The 16,760-nt window shown below is 41.4% G+C and overlaps 1 protein-coding gene across 7 annotated transcripts in view; it reads right to left on the reverse strand.

The window, feature by feature from the left end:
* Positions 1–16,760, reverse strand: part of UTRN (utrophin) — an 897,027-nt gene that overhangs the window by 461,013 nt on the left and 419,254 nt on the right. Inside the window, exon 1 of one of the 7 annotated variants that reach the window (XM_073557630.1) lies at positions 14,823–15,433. The exons of 5 other annotated variants lie outside the window; for them this stretch is intronic. In XM_073557630.1, coding sequence (XP_073413731.1) covers positions 14,823–14,966 — 144 coding nt within the window. In that variant the 5' untranslated portion in view covers positions 14,967–15,433. Of the gene's footprint in view, positions 1–14,822; positions 15,434–16,760 lie in introns of those variants that run through there. One more of the 7 variants, XM_073557631.1, reaches the window with a different exon arrangement.

The raw sequence follows: 16,760 nt of genomic DNA on the forward strand, positions 1-16,760 counted from the left end.
TTGGTGTGCTGCCTCCATTTACTATTTATATTTGGAAGGTTTGGTAACTGCCTGGTAGGCTTGGCACCCAAATGTTGTTTTGGTGCTGTTCCAGATTTCTTACTATAAGTATCTATCTATACACATACATGTTTTTTTTCACAATTTCACATCTGGAGTGCTGCCATTCTATCTATTTATCTATTCTATCTACCTACCACATATCTATCCATTCCTCTTATTCATCTATCTACCACACTTATCTATCTATAGAATTTTTCCTTCTATCTATCTACTGTATCTATCGCATATCTATCTTTCTATCTATCTATCCCATATCTATCTATCTAATATCTATCTACTTCCGCTCTATCTCATATCTATATATCTCATATCTATCGCATATCTATCTATCTATCTATCTACCTCCCTATCCATGTTCATCCATGCATCTATATTTCTATTGACCACAAAATCTAAGAGACCAAATGGCCAGGATTAGAGGCTTCTCTGACCCCGGCAGGATAAGGTGGAGCCTCATGTCCAATTACAGCTGGTCTACAACAGTGACCAGAAGAAGTGCTCGTTAAATCCTGGTGCTGCCCATGTCGTCAGTAAAGCAGTCTATGACATATATGCTGATGATTTTGGTGGAACAAAATAAAAATCATATTCCCCGCAGTTTAGGAAGAAGAGATATACACGTGGCTCAGTGGTTAGTACTGCAGCCTTGCAGCGCTGGGATCCTGGGTTCGAATCCCACCAAGGACAACATCTGCAAGGCGTTTGTATGTTCTCCCCGTGTTTGCATGGGTTCCCTCCGGGTTCTCCAGTTTCCTCCCACATTCCAAAGACATACTGATAGGGAATCTAGATTGTGAGCCCCATCGGGGACAGTGCCAATAATGTCTGTAAAACGCTGTGGAATTAATGGTGCTATATAAATTAGTAAAATAAATAAATATGCTCTGCTGTTTGCAGAGACCTGACACAGGAGAGCTTCTTAAGATGTATATTAGGGTGCCAAGGAAATGCATGGTGCATGGTAAAAATTAAGTAGAAAGTTTTTGAAGGTCTTACCTTCTAATTTTGTTCCTTTTTGGTCATGGTTATTTTATAAATCTCTTTTTTTAGGATTAGCTATCATTTACTGGTTGCTCTATGGCACATCATGTTGCAGTTTTAAATGTTTGTTTAGTATTTATCGTCATGCATATCCCGCGTTATGTATGGTATGTTATGCCGTTTACCAATCTGATTAATTGATTTTATGAAAGCTGAACTGACTGCTACACTGCTACTAAGTACTGATACATGTGCAATGTACATAATTGTGTAATGCATATTTTACTGTAATAGAATGCTTACTGTTTTTCTATGTTTTTTGAATTATAAATAGTATGTCCATCCAGTTAAAGATATGATGACAAACTGAGTGATTATTGTGTTTAGAATATTGTGGAAAATGAGAGACATGGAATAATTCACATGCCTTGAGCAAGTGGTAAATCTAAATTTAATGTCAACATATTTTACATGGTGAATCCTTATGCCAAAAGGAATAAATTTGAGGGGTAAGATTTACCAGTTTGCAAAGTTCAATTTTCCTTGGCACCCTAATGTATATGTGCCAGCAGTACGAATATGGGGCAGTGTTCACTGGATAGTAGTACCAATCTTTTTATGTGAATGCTCTTTAGGCATGTATGGCTGGGAGTGCACACAGGATGATATCATCGGATGATATGTGTAGAATATACACAAGGCTGATGACGGAGTGACGGCACTGATGACCTGCGGCGCACAATCAGTGCAAACACTTATTACAACCCCCATTGTGCTTGCCAGAATCGGCGACTATATAAATAACAGACTGCAAAGGAATTAATAACTATTTTCCTGTATATTAAAACTTTTTACATTTGTAATAAACTTAAGACATTAAAAGATTCACAGAAAATAGAAGCCGCCCTTGAAATCTCAGACAGTTCTACACTTCAAAGGAGTAAACAGAGAAATAGCCGAACTCGCCAAACTGTTTACACTTTTAAATGTTAATGTCAACATTGATTTTTGCGCTCGCTTCCACTTGGCTTCTTAACTAGGACATTACAGAATTCTGCAGGGCTACGGTGAGATGTGGAAACCTGTTATGAGCCATCTTGGCAGAATAAAATATTGAAAGAAAAATGAAAGGTTGTGCTCAGAGCGTTTTGCGCTCATTTACATTCACCTGTAAGAAGGAGAAAACGCTGAGCTCATAAGACAACAGAATTAGAGAGATTTTTTGCTCATCTCCGAAAATGGGATGTCATCGTGTGTAATCAGGCCCTGCACAATGGTGCCATCTGCTGGCCACTGGATACATTACAAGCGGAAATCGGCTTAAAGATTCCTTAAAAAATGTTACGTTGGGGACATTATTGTCAGAACTGCTAGGCAATGTGCTGGGAAATACCATGTTAAACACTTGTGTCGCCCTTACAAACTAAAAGGAATTGAGGCGACTTCTATGTGCCCATTTGATTGCAATTTTGGGAGTCAGGGGCATGATAATGGATGGTGCATGGACAGCAGTAGCACTTGGGCGCTTTTGGCTGATAGGGGAAGAATGCCGCTTTGACATATAAAAAAGCTAGCATAGGTAGTCGGGGAGGGAGATTGCTACAGATTTTGAATTGGGGCCCATTAATCTAAAGTTCTGCATGTAGTGAACGCCTTTTGAAGGCATTGTCAACTATTGGGCACACCTTATCAATGGCCCTAGGGTGCTAAATAAGGTTAAAAAAAATCTACTTCCTTCCTAGACCAGCAACATAGCTCTGTTCGTAGCCTGGTGTGCCCTGCCAGGCTCGCAACATAAATATAGTGACCGCTGCAGCTAAACACTGTCTGATCGGCTGCAGCCTTCTTTTCCGATCAGAAGAACCCATTTAATAACCAAAGACGACTGAATTAAGAAATGTTCAACTGCATATATAAAATATAAGCAAGACGCAGCATTAAAGGCAGGATTAACTCACAAGTTCCCAAATGTAAGTGTGCAACGGCTCAGTAGGTAGAAAAGTAATATCACAAAACGAAAAAACAAACATCTGCAACAGACGGTTTTCGGCTCTGCTACATTGAAGTGAGCTCTGCTGCATATAGTAAGAATGTAAGCGATATGAGATGTTTGTCACCCCAATAAAAATCTGATCAATCTGAATCTGTTACATAGGAACTGAATATTTATTACAAAAACTAATATATGGCAGAAAAAAAATATTAAGAGGCATTTATCAAGTATTATTCATGATGCCAAGTGCCAGTGTATATCGCAGGAATTGGGGCACTCAACCAAGAAATGGAGACTTGGCAAGAACGCAAAGCAATCTGATGATAGCAGGAAGATACTGAATTACATAAGTGATGTCCTTAAAGAAGATGTCATCATCGCTAGATCTTCTCAGAAAGGACAGTCCCTCAGCAGTAAATGTCCAGCTGCAATTTCCACAGGTAATGTGCTATTAAAGTGCTGACATTAGACCCCCAGTGCTTCTCTACAACTTGCTGTACATGGTCTCCCCAGAACACTGGCACATCTGTCCCTTATGAAAGATCTGTACCCACCAATTACCACACAGGTTGTCAAAATGTGTATTCTGATTTTTCTTCTAATATTATATACAGAGGATGGAATGATCTGAAATTTCAAAGAACAGTACCTTTTCATTTTATTCCTTTAACCACAGAGCTGTACAATTAGGGTACTATCACATTTTGATATGCAAATTGCCTCTTCCTTAAGAAGAGGACTAGAACTCTATTGCGCCACCTGCTGGAAGCAGCGATCCTACAAGTTGCCATTGACCCTTTAACGAGCCTTGCAATATTATATTGCAAGGCTCGTTAAAGGGTCAAAAGTGACTTGTAGGATCGCTGCTTCCAACAGGTGGCGCAATAGGGTTCTAGTCCTCTTCATCTCTGAAGAGGCAATTTGCATGTTTAATTTCCTAGTGGAGCATTACACGGTGAATAGACTTCCTTACATTGGCATGCCTAGGCAGTATGTCACTCTCCATAAGGCGAGACGTTACCCTTTAGATGACATTTTAATTAATTTATTAAAGCATTCCTGTCATTTCAGGTAACTTTTCAGAATAGGTTGCCCTGTGTGTGTACATGAGGGATAACACTATATATGGCCAATATATGACTTGTATCCTGCATTTTCCCCATTTGACCCCTTTGCAGCTCTATTTCTGCTTTCCAGTTGTCTCTGATCTAGTGAGTGGAGACTAGCTGCTATGGTGTCTCTGATGTATAACACTCACACACACTCACACAGAAATGGATTGCTACTCTCCTTTCTTTGCATCAGAGAAGCAGCAGAATGGAAGAAATTATACACCAACACTGAGCATTGTGGCTGTGTATCCAGCACTAGAGTGATTTAGAACATATATTTAAAGCAGCAGGCTGAATCTGCTGCTGTATGCCTGATTCTCACTGTGCTCAGTGCTCCTCACTCCAAATTCCCTCTCCTCTCTCCATGGAGGTTAAAAGATCTATAACCTGATAGTTCAATGTGCTGCCAGTCCGTGTTGCTTTAACCAAGACAGATCTCTGTTATTTTCGAAGTGAATAATGAGTTCAGAAAGCTGGAAGAATGGAAGAAGTGGTTCTTAAGTGGAGAAGTAAGCAGGTTTCTGATAAGAAATTTATTCTGTGCCATTCAGAAGATCCTCCGGGGTCCTAGTTGAATTCATATGAGCAATATTAACATTACATGCTACCAAATCACTGCACAGAGCAAATGCTTCCTACTAGGCAGATAACTGAACATGTCACATTGCACATGCAGTCTGATCTGTGAACAGCATGGTATAGAGGAGGAGAAGCTGGAGAGAATGATGCATGTTTGTGGGAAAAAATTCAGTATAAACTGCATCTTATTCATTAAAATCTCCAGTGTTTATGTCTATGAGTGCAGTGGGCGGATCGACTCAGTGACTGACAGCTATCTCTGCAGCACAGTCATACCGGGAAGAGCATCAATCACGGAAAAGTACGGCACAATAGGCTCATATACATACAATATCCAGGAATTTCAATTAATATAACGCACGATTTACTGAAACTTTTCCCACAAACCTGCACATCAATCTGATCATCTCCTGATCTATAACATCCTGCCTGCAGATCAGATACTATCTTCAACACAACAAGTTGCCTTTAATCATCGATTAGAATACTCATGGTCATCTTCAGCAGTGCATGTAGAGATAACATTCATGCATCCCACAAATATAGATGAATATATGAAAGCTATTTTTAGCAATAAAACACATGTAATGCTGAGTAGCAATCTGTTCCATCTTTTGTATGATGATACACATTACAGCGAGAAGAATGAAGGCAAAACAATGTATTTGTCCTGCTCCCCTCCCCCATTATTAGAGCAGTTAGCTGTATGTACTGTACCTAAGGACAAGAATATGTGCCCACTGATTCCTGTAAGTACCACGTCAGTCCTTTACCTGTCCTTCCATACAAAACTTGCAGAAAGACATGTTCTTGTTGCCTTCATCTCCTATGATAAGATAAATCTAGTTCTGGCCAAAATGCCTTGGAATTTTCCTGATGCACCAATACACACTTTTTAAAGGTGTAATTCTATAATCTGCCAGCACAATAGGTTCCGAAACTTCCTTCCTCTTCACTTCTCAGCATGTCTTGTGCCTGCCATTGTCAAATGCTTGCTCTGAATGGAAAGCGTCTATGTTATGCCTGTATGCAGTTTGGCAAGGGAAAACAATGACTCAAGCTACTGATGATTGTGGAGACCTCTGAGTAGAACCTCCCAGAGCTTGTAGTTCAAGAAACAAGTGTATCTAAATGGGTACAACTGTACAAGATCAGTCCAGTTATCAGCAGAAAAAAATAGTTTTCCTCTAAGAACTCTTTCTATCCCCCCAGCATAATTATGCAAAAAAAAAAAAAAGTCAGATTTGACCAAGCTGACACATTTTACAAAAGGTCCTCAGTCTGTGGCTCTCCATCTGTTGCAAAACTACAGCTCGCAGCCAAGTTTAGAACAGCTGGGCAGCTACAGCTTGGAGAACACCGAGCTCAAATATGATGATAGCTAGTTTAGACAATTCTGTCAAGAGAACATTAAAAATATAAACCGTTCGTATACTGCCATTTGCAGTTCTAGGGAATCGGTCAGGTTGGATAAAAGGTTGTTTTTTTAGCCTTCCAAAATAAAAAATACGAAGATTGCCAGAGTCGTGATGACTTGAGAGCTCTTCTTTAATCTTTATGTCACGGTGGTCCATCAGGATACTCACGACCACCTGTGCAGCAGGGGAGCATATATATATATATATATATATATATATATATATATATATATATATATAATGTGAGGTAGTGCTGTTATTGAAATAGGGGATACTCGCTTGCAGCCAAAAAAAACAGATCCGGCACGGGTTTTCCACAAAACAATCATAGTCCCTTCGGTTTATTCAGCATCATAAACCATCACAGCAACAGAAAACAGCATATAATCAGCATAGCGTCCATTACAGAGTTTCCCTCTGTTATCCTGTAGCCATATAAGTTATGCACTGTTCAATGCGCAGGCTTCCTAGCCCCAAGTTATCTCACCCTGTCAGGGTTTCCTCATGCTGCTTCACCATGCTGCACACGTTCATTCCCTCCAGGGAACTAACAGGCACACATCGCCATTACTCACAGCCACTTCACAGGCTGTTAGCCAGGAAGCCCCATCTCAGCGGGACCTTCCACACTGGACCAACCGGGTCCCAGCATTCACCACATGTGACCTACCCTGGCCACCATATATGGTCCGTAGCCACGCCCACTGGGTCACATAGCTATGACCACATCACAGGTTCTTGACCCATTCACACACTCTTTGCAATAGCATCCTTAAACACACCCCCTGGGTGGGTTTGTAGGTAACTGGGCCAGCCCGTCTCCCCAGTTACCTGGAGACTTCTCCCTGACACATTGAAACAACACCTCAGCAATATCACTGCTGATTAATACACACATCAGTCTCCATCTCAAGGCCACCCACCTTGAGATACATAATGGTCATTCATGACTCTGCCATTCATCCTCTCTCCTCAGACATCCACACAACGCCCCCTAGCGGACACAGTGGTCACTACACCACAATATATATACATACACACCACTGCTGTGTGCCGTGACCTAAAGAAGGCAGACTGTATTACATTACTGACTTTCAATTTGTACTGTAATTTATTCTTAAGCTGTAAATTACAAGAGATCCAGAGGTATAGCTAGTTTTTATCAACCAAGTCAACGTTGAAAGAGTTGTCCTCTTCTCGATAATGAATTAATTGCCCCAGTCTGCAGCTTAAATTAAAAAATATATATACTTACAGGTGCTTCTCACAAAATTACAGTATACCGTAATCAAAAAGTTAATTTATTTCAGTTCTTCAATACAAAAAGTGAAACTCATATACTATATAGAATCATTACAGAGTGATCAATAGATCAAGTGTTTATTTCTGTTAATGTTGATAATTATGGCTTACAGCCAATGAATAACCACAAGTCAATATCTCAGTAAATTAGAATACTTTATAACACCAGCTTGAAAAATGATTTTAAAAGCCGAAATGTTGGTTCAGTAAATGCACTTAATACTTTGTCGCGGTTCTTTTTGCATCAATTACTGCATCAATGCGGCGTGGCATGAAAGCGATCAGACTGTGGCACTGCTGAGGTGTTATGGAAGCCCAAGTTGCTTTGATAGCAGCCTAAAGCTCTTCTGCATTGTTGGGTCTGGTGTCTCTCATCTTTCTCTTGACAATACCCCATAGATTTTATATGGGGTTAAGGTCATGCGAGTTTGCTAGTCAATCAGGCACAGTGATACTGTAGTTTTTACACCAGGTATTGGTACTTTTGGCATTGTGGACAGGTGCCAAGTCCTGCTGGAGAAAGAAATTTCCATCTCCAAAAAGCTTGTCAGCAGAGGGAAGCATGAAGTGCTCTAAAATTTCCTGGCAGATGGCCGTGTTGACTTTGGTTTTGATAAAACACAGTGTACCTACACCGGCAGATGACATGGCTCCCCAAACCATCACTGATTGTGGATACTTCACACTAGACCTCAAGCAGCTTGGATTGTGGCCTCTCCAATCTTTTTCCAGACTCTGGGACCTTGATTTCCAAATGAAATGCAGAATTTACTTTCCTTGTGGAGTGTGTCAGTGACTGCCTTCGGACATCTGTGAAGTCAGCAGTCTTCCCCATGATTATGAAGCCTACTGAAACAGACTAAGGAACCTTTTTATACGCTTAGGATGAATTTGCAGGTGTTTTTTGTTAATTATTCTAACTCACTGAGATAATGACTTTTGGGTTTTCATTGGCTGTAAGCCATAATCAACATTAACAGAAATAAACACATGAAATAGATCACTCTGTTTGTAATGACTATATAACATATGAGTTTCACTTTTTGTATTGGAGAACTGAAATAAATTAACTTTTTGATGATATTCTAATTTTGTGAGAAGCACCTGTACCTCCCAGATCAAAATGGCTCCTCCAACCTCAGACACATCCCACACCAGCTTCATGACAGACAACAAATGTCATGTAACCACTAAGACCAATCAATGGCTGATGATCGCCTGCAGCCCTCATATTTACATCTGAATGGAAGAACCGTTAATGCTGCAGAGGAGCTCTACCGCTGTGAGAAGGAAGTAAAACATTTAGTTTTTAATTTATTCAGCACACTGGGGCAATTAATAGAGGATTTTCCATTAGTCGACAACCCTATTAAATTTCAAGTTGCCCTGTATCTAATTATCATTGCTGAGTGTCATGTTGGCATGAGCCTGGCAGTTACTCCTGTGGATGAATGTAAGTTGCATCCAAACGTTCCACAAGCTGATGAGTGCTCAGTCACTAGGGTTGCTCTAATAGATGGAAGGAATTTCCATGTGAATACATGAAAAACATACCAGCTCTATCCAGCTATCTTAATTATTACACCAAGGCACAAACATCGCAACTTTGCCCACTGAGTAGTTGGTAAGGGTAACTTAAAGGGGTTGACCACTACTTGGACAACATATTCTTAATCTGTACGTTTCCCCCTTTTTAAAATAACAACACTTCTACTCACCTCCAGTGCCGGCGCTGTTATGCGATCGCTAGGAGAGACAGCGTCAGCACCGGAAGTAGTATAAGTGTTATTATTTTACTTGGGGAAAACATACAGACTGAAAAGGGGTGTCTAAGAAGTGGACAACAACTTTAAGCCCCAAGTATGCCCAAACTTGATAGAATATGGTTATTTTTGGGTGGGGTATATGTAAACCCCAACTCCTTCTGGACCAGGACATCTGTGATTTTGGAACAATGGTGTCGGCACTGTCTCTCCCGGTGGTCATGTAACAGTGTAAACGCGGACCCTGCGGCCAATCAGAGGCCACTTCACTCTCTCTGCCTTCGGAAGTAGCACACACACCTGGAGAAAAAGAGAGCAGCAGCGCTCACTTCCTCCAAATCTAAGCGATTTGTCTGAAGGTGGGGAGAGCAATGCGGCCGCTGATTAGCGTGATTTTACACTGTTATGCGATTGCTAGGAGAGACAGCGTCAGCACCGGAAGTAGTATAAGTGTTATTATTTTACTTGGGGAAAACATACAGACTGAAAAGGGGTGTCTAAGAAGTGGACAACAACTTTAAGCCCCAAGTATGCCCAAACTTGATAGAATATGGTTATTTTTGGGTGAGGTATATGTAAACCCCAACTCATTCTGGTCCAGGACATCTGTGATTTTGCAGGGATTACGGTAATTTAGAAAATTTGGAACCTGTATTTTTGGCAGATATGTCAGAAAAATGGGCACATGCCATATAAAAAGGTATTTTAGATGTTATTTCCCTTGTGCTGGGAGCAAAGCAAAATGTACTATTTTGTTACAGGAAACAGTAACTAGAATTACTGCAAATCAATTCACACAACCCATTCCACTGGACATGACTGTGGTCTGTGGCTGCAGCATGGTAGCGAGAGTATGTCCTAATTCCCGGCATCTGCGGCTCTTCTTTTGATTAACTGACCTGATGGAACATCACAAGTTTGACGTTCCGTAACAATGACGGCACACAAGGCAATTAAAGAGCCGCGGATGCTGTTAGGTAAGAGGCGGAACTTCCACTCCTGTGCAGCGGCCACAGACCACTGTGATGACCAAGGGAAGGGACTGGGAAATGCGAATAAATTTGCACCAACTTTCATAGGTAACATGCTGATGCTTCTAGTTCAGGTGTCGGAGAATTTAGTGTTTATGCACCTCAAGATAAGTAATGCACATCATTTGCATATCATCAGCACATTATTGCATGAGATTAGTGTACCCATAAACAATTTATTTAGCTTTCCTGACAGCTCTAATCAGGAAAAGCGTGTGCAAATAAGCAAAAACATGAATTAATTAGCATTGTATAGAAAAATATTAGAACGTATACCTGTAAATGAATTTTCGATCCAATAAAGCTCATAAGCTATAATATGGTGTGTAAATTGATGAATTATAGGCACCAACATATTGACATCAAATCGCTAATTAAATATTGGCATAAGTAGAACAGAAAATTAACAATCTAAATTGGACTAGCATTTTGCTAACCAGGGTACAGACCCCCAGGGTACAGAACCAGTCCCTAATCATATATAAGGGGCCAGGTGAGTAATCCACAGTAGACTGACATAGGATGTAAGGGACCACCCCAGGGTACAGACCCCCATGGTACAGACCCAGTCCATAATCATATATAAGGGACCAGGCGAGTATTCCACATTAGACTGACATAGGATGTAAGAGAGACCCCCCAGGGTACAGACCCAGTCCCTAATCATATATAAGGGACCAAATGAGTATTACACAGTAGACTGACGTAGGATGTAAGAGTTGGAGCCGTCCTGGTTACCGAAGGCTAGAACTATCTGGATTAGGAGCAGGGCATCTCTCCTACTAAATAAATCATGATGTGTTTGTGTGTGTGTCCATCATGAGCAGACCCCAGAGAGGTCTCCAGACCGAGCAGCTCACAGAATCCTAGGAGGACACTCTTCTGACTCATACCCATCACCTTGCTGACATGTGGAAATAAAAGTTTCATGCTCATATAAGCAGCAATCTCTAAAAATGGATAAACAATCACTGAATACATCAATAAGAAAAACAATAAGACTCAACATGTGGCATTACAATAAATAAAACACATTAATAAACTCCAGGAACTGAGCTGATTCCTAATACATAACTATCTTCAACCTAACCATCTGTTGTGCCAGGAGCAGAAACAAAGTAACAAATCTTTTTCTGCTATTGTAAAGTATATTGGCTGCTGAGAAGAGAACTGAGAACTGAGAACTGAGAACTACACAAACTGATACATAATGTGGTACTATAAAGATGGCATGTAAAAATAACTACTGTAATAAGGTCCCATTCCAAGCAAATGGAAAGTCTCTTCCGTAACCACTCACAACTGTGCACTGTAATAAGACACCAAACAGTCAGATCTATAATTGTATGAAATCATCTATCTAATGCAGAATGTATTATCCCACTGTAGAGAAGTTCATGAGCATATGCATGAGTCATATAGACCTCAGGATTCACAGACAAATATAGCTCTAATTTCCATACAATAACAATCAGAAATAAGTCTCTTCATCATTTCAAGGAAGCAATGCCTGGGAATGTGATTCTCCTATATCTGGCACACGCTTACATTCAGATCTTTGAAAAAAAAGGGCATATAAGAAACATTATCTAAACTTACTCAACATTTCTAAAATGAATGAACAACACTCAGTATGTGAGTATTAAAGGAAATTCTGATGTATGATTACCTACCCACTACAAGTGTGATAAGTATTAGATTTCTGTGGGTCCAACCAATGGGACACCTTCTGATCACCAGAGAGGGAGACTTGTTTCCTAATTATCCCCTAGTCGCAAGACTGTGCCAAAGAGGAGTTCAATGGCAGCAAGTTACGTGCGTATACTCCATTTAGAATTTATAGCAATGAAGAAGCTAGCCGGGCACTGTGCTCCATTCAGAATATACGGCAGTGATGAAGCTAGCCGGGCACTGTGCTCCATTCAGAATATACGGCAGTGATGAAGCTAGCCGAGCACTGTGCTCCATTCAGAATCTATGGCAATGATAAAGCTAGTCGGGCACTGTGCTCCATTCAGAATCTATGGCAATGATAAAGCTAGCCGAGCACTATGCTCCATTCGGAATCTATGGCAATGATGAAGTAAGCCGAGCACTGTGCTCCATTCAGAATCTATGGCAATGATGAAGCTAGCCGGGCACTGTGCTCCATTCAGAATCTATGGCAATGATAAAGCTAGTCGGGCACTCTGCTCCATTCAGAATCTATGGCAATGATAAAGCTAGCCGAGCACTATGCTCCATTCGGAATCTGTGGCAATGATGAAGTAAGCCGAGCACTCTGCTCCATTCAGAATCTATGGCAATGATGAAGCTAGCCGAGCAATATGCTCCATTCAGAATCTATGGCAATGATGAAGCTAGCTGGGGAACTGTGCTCCATTCAGAATCTTATGGCAATGAAGAAGCTAGCCGAGCACTGTGCTCCATTCAGAATTTTATGGCAATGATGAAGCTAGCCGGGCACTGTGCTCCATTCAGAATCTATGACAATGATGAAGCTAGCCAAACACTATGCTCCATTCAGAATTTATGGCAATAATGAAGCTAGCCGAGAACTATGCTTCATTCAGAATTTTTGGCAATTATGAAGCTAGCCAGGCACTGTGCTCCATTCAGAATCCATGGCAATGATTAAGCTGCAGAACACTGTGCTCCATTCAGAATCTATGGCAAAGATGAAGCTGGCCTGGCACTCTGCTCCATTAAGAATCTATGGCAATGATGAAGCTAGCAGAGCACTGTGCTCCATTCAGAATTTATGGCAATGATGAAGCGAGCCATGCACTGTGCTTCATTCAGAATTTATGGCAATGATAAAGCTAGCCAGGCCCTGTGCTCCATTCATAATCTATGGCAATGATGAAGCTAGCCGGGCACTGTGCTCCATTCAGAATCTATGGCAATGAAGAAGCTAGCCGGGCACTGTGCTCCATTCAGAATGTATGGCAATGATGAAGCTAGCCGGGCACTGTACTCCATTCAGAATCTATGGCAATGATGAAGCTAGACGAACACTGTGCTCCATTCAGAATCTATGGCAATGATGAAGCTAGCCGAGCACTGTGCTCCATTCAGAATCTAATGGCAATAATGAAGCTAGTCAAGCACTGTGCTCCATTCAGAATCTATGGCAATGATGAAGCTAGTCAGCCACTGTACTCGATTCAGAATTTATGGCAATGATGAAGCTAGCCGAGCACTGTGCTCCTTTCAAAATTTATGGCAATGATGAAGCTAGCCAAGCACTGTGCTCTATTTAGAATTTATGCAATCATGAAGCTAGCCAAGCACTGTGCTCCATTCAGAATCTATGGCAATGATGAAGTGAGCCAAGCACTGTGCTTCATTCAGAATTTATGGCAATGATAAAGCTAGCCGAGCACTGTGCTCCATTCAGAATCTTATGGCAATGAAGAAGCTAGCCGAGCACTGTGCTCCATTCAGAATTTTATGGCAATGATGAAGCTAGCCGGGCACTGTGCTCCATTCAGAATCTATGGCAATGATGAAGCTAGCCGAGCACTGTGCTCCATTCAGAATCTAATGGCAATAATGAAGCTATCCGAGCACTGCGCTCCATTCAGAATCTTATGGCAATGATGAAGCTAGCCAAGCACTGTGCTCCATTCAGAATGTATGGCAATGATGAAGCTAGCAGAGCACTGTGTTCCATTCAGAATCTATGGCAATGGTGAAGCTAGCCGGGCACTGTGCTCCATTCATAACCTATGGCAATGATGGAGCTAGCTAACCACTGTGCTCCATTCAAGTTGTCCTGGATGTAGTTGTGCAGCTGTTGGAGAGTGGGAGAAAGAAGTCCAGTACTGTGTCTATAAATGGGGGTCCCTGTGGTGGACCAACACCGATTGAATATATATTACTTATCTAGTGGGTAGGTGATAAATTGTGTAGACCAGAAGACCCATTTAATTAGACAACAGAGAAAGACAGACATTACCTGCCAGGAGCGTTAAGTAAATGACTAAAAGACCCCACGCCTAAATGATACACTGCTGTGATATGTTTAGTCTGCAAACTTGATATCAAGTTAAATAATCACGACAATCACAACATATACAAATACATTCCAGCTAACATGTAACTCCTGCGACTCGAGGACTGGGCTATATGTTATGTGTTGGCTCACTGACAGAATAAAGTAATAGAAAAGGACATGTTTTCCCCATGTTTGTGTGGATTTCCTACTGGTTCTCCGGTTTCCGCCAACATTCCATAGACATACTGATAGGGAAAATAGATTGTGAGTCCCAATGGGGACAGTGATGATAATGTCTATAAAGCACTGTGGAACATAGTGGCAATATGAAAGTAAGCAAAAATACATACATTTTTAACTTTAGTCTTATGTAAACCCACAAATATTACAATGAGTTATGCCGAATCACAAACTTGACTCTACTATGTCTGACAAACTCAGCTCTGCTGCCGTTATCAGTACTGTACCCATCCATACAGAAAACACATACTTGCTACCAATGAAGTTACCCACAAGTTTAGCACTTTTTTTTCCAGCAGAGAAGTCATAGTAAAATGGAAACTTCCTTTAAGTAACTTACCTTGCAGAGTTTCTGGTACCTTGGAGAAGAGACTGCCATCCTTTGCAAGTGATGCAACAAAACAACAACTTTCTGCAGAGATGTTCTCACCACAGCCATCATTTTAAGTTTGCAACACTTCTGGAGGCACCTCAGAATTTGCATTATAAATGAAAAGAGGCAATCATTCCCTCATGGTCACTGGACAACCATTTGCCAGCTGTCTGAGCATGCTCGCTTCCAAATATATATCTAAAAAATCGCTTTAAGGAGACCAAAGCCCACACTGCTGGAGAAGACAGAAGAGGATGGCATCTCCTAAGTTTAATTTCCTGGAATGAAATCCTTACAAGCCAGCTCCGGGAAAGGCAGCTAGTGTAAGCAGCGGAGGCAGGCTGCCTCATCCAGATGCTCGCTTATCCTTGTGCGTCCCATTCTATAGGATGTGACAAAGATTGGGAACATTAGGGCAGTGACACGCTGAGGAGTCCCCGATGCAGAGATGATGGATCTACAATTGTAGCTAATTCCAAGCAGAGGCTTTGGACCCAAGGGCAGAGAGAAGAGGAGATGCTTGCACCCTTCTACTGAAAGATGTGCTCTCTCCTTCAGCTAGCCTCTGACTGAATGCAGCTCCACAAGAGTGAATAGCAGGCTGGAGAGTCCGGAGACATCGCCGGACTAATTCTATCAGCCATACGTTGGCTTAGCTGCTAATTATTCACATGCAGCCCCAAGACAGGAGGAGCACAACACACTGCATGCAAGGGAAGACACTACCAACACATGGGGGACTTTTACCATAGTGCCCCACTTTGCAATAATAACCCCATCCTGATGCTTTACAAAGACACATTAGCACCAGCTATTTAACAGCTATATAAAGGGCTCCTCATAAATAAGGTTTTCTAATTGCAAGATTACCGAATTAAAGATTTTGTGTAAAAATAAAATGTAGTGCGGAATCACAAACACTGGACATATGTCATTACAAAACATTAAGGAACAGATCGTCTGGTGAGATAACAATCATATTACTTCCCGAGATATATAATCCATGTTAACATAACACTGGACTGGCAATGAAAAAGCATCACAGATTGAGGATTTTGCTCAGCATTCAAATCAGATTTGTTCAGGAGGTCAGCGGGAGGAGAAATCGGGGTCTATACATGCTGAAGCGCTGACAGTCCATTAGCAATCAGATGTAGGTCAAGTAATCTGATCAAGTAGCAAGCATGACCCACCGGATAGCTCACAGGATGTGGATATCATGGCACAACTCTAGCTACATCGGAGAATCTACTAAACCTCCATGTCTGTACGATTAGGCCTGTTTCACACATCAGTTTTTTCTGTCAGTTGTAATCCGCCAAAATGGCGGAAAACGGATCCGCCTGCGTACGGACATCAACGTGTGCCACCAGAGAGAGAGAGAGACAATATTTTTCAGCCGCCAGAACAGAGTTTAGGGTTAAATTTGCGGCCGAGGCAAGTCCTCCGGGCATGCGCAATGTAAAATGCGGATCCGGCCGCCCGAAAAAACGTTGCATTGTCCGTCCAGGAATGTCGGCGGACGCCAAAATTTTGGCGGATCCGCAAAAAAACGGATCCAACGGATGGCCATCCGTCAAGATCCGCCGGTAATGCAACTCAATGGGAAAAAAAACGGATCCGCCAAGCAAAATGGCGGATCTGTTTTTTTTTGCAAAACGGCGGATTTTGACTGATGGTAACATACGGATGTGTGAAACAGGCCTTAGCAAAGAAGCGGTAAATATATTCTCACAAAGTTTAAATAAAGTATATACAAAACATTCATATATCTCACCCGAGAATTCTGATCCTTTCTTCACTTATGAGCCACTTCTTCCTCTACTCCTGCCTCCTGAATTCATCTTCTACATGTGAAAATAGCTCAAGTCTGTTTCTTTTGCATATGAGTGCTATCTGTGTTTT

This window comes from Dendrobates tinctorius, unplaced genomic scaffold (genome assembly GCF_039654945.1).
Source record: "Dendrobates tinctorius isolate UK_male_01 unplaced genomic scaffold, ASM3965494v1 ptg000250l, whole genome shotgun sequence".
Classification (NCBI taxonomy): domain Eukaryota; kingdom Metazoa; phylum Chordata; class Amphibia; order Anura; family Dendrobatidae; genus Dendrobates; species Dendrobates tinctorius.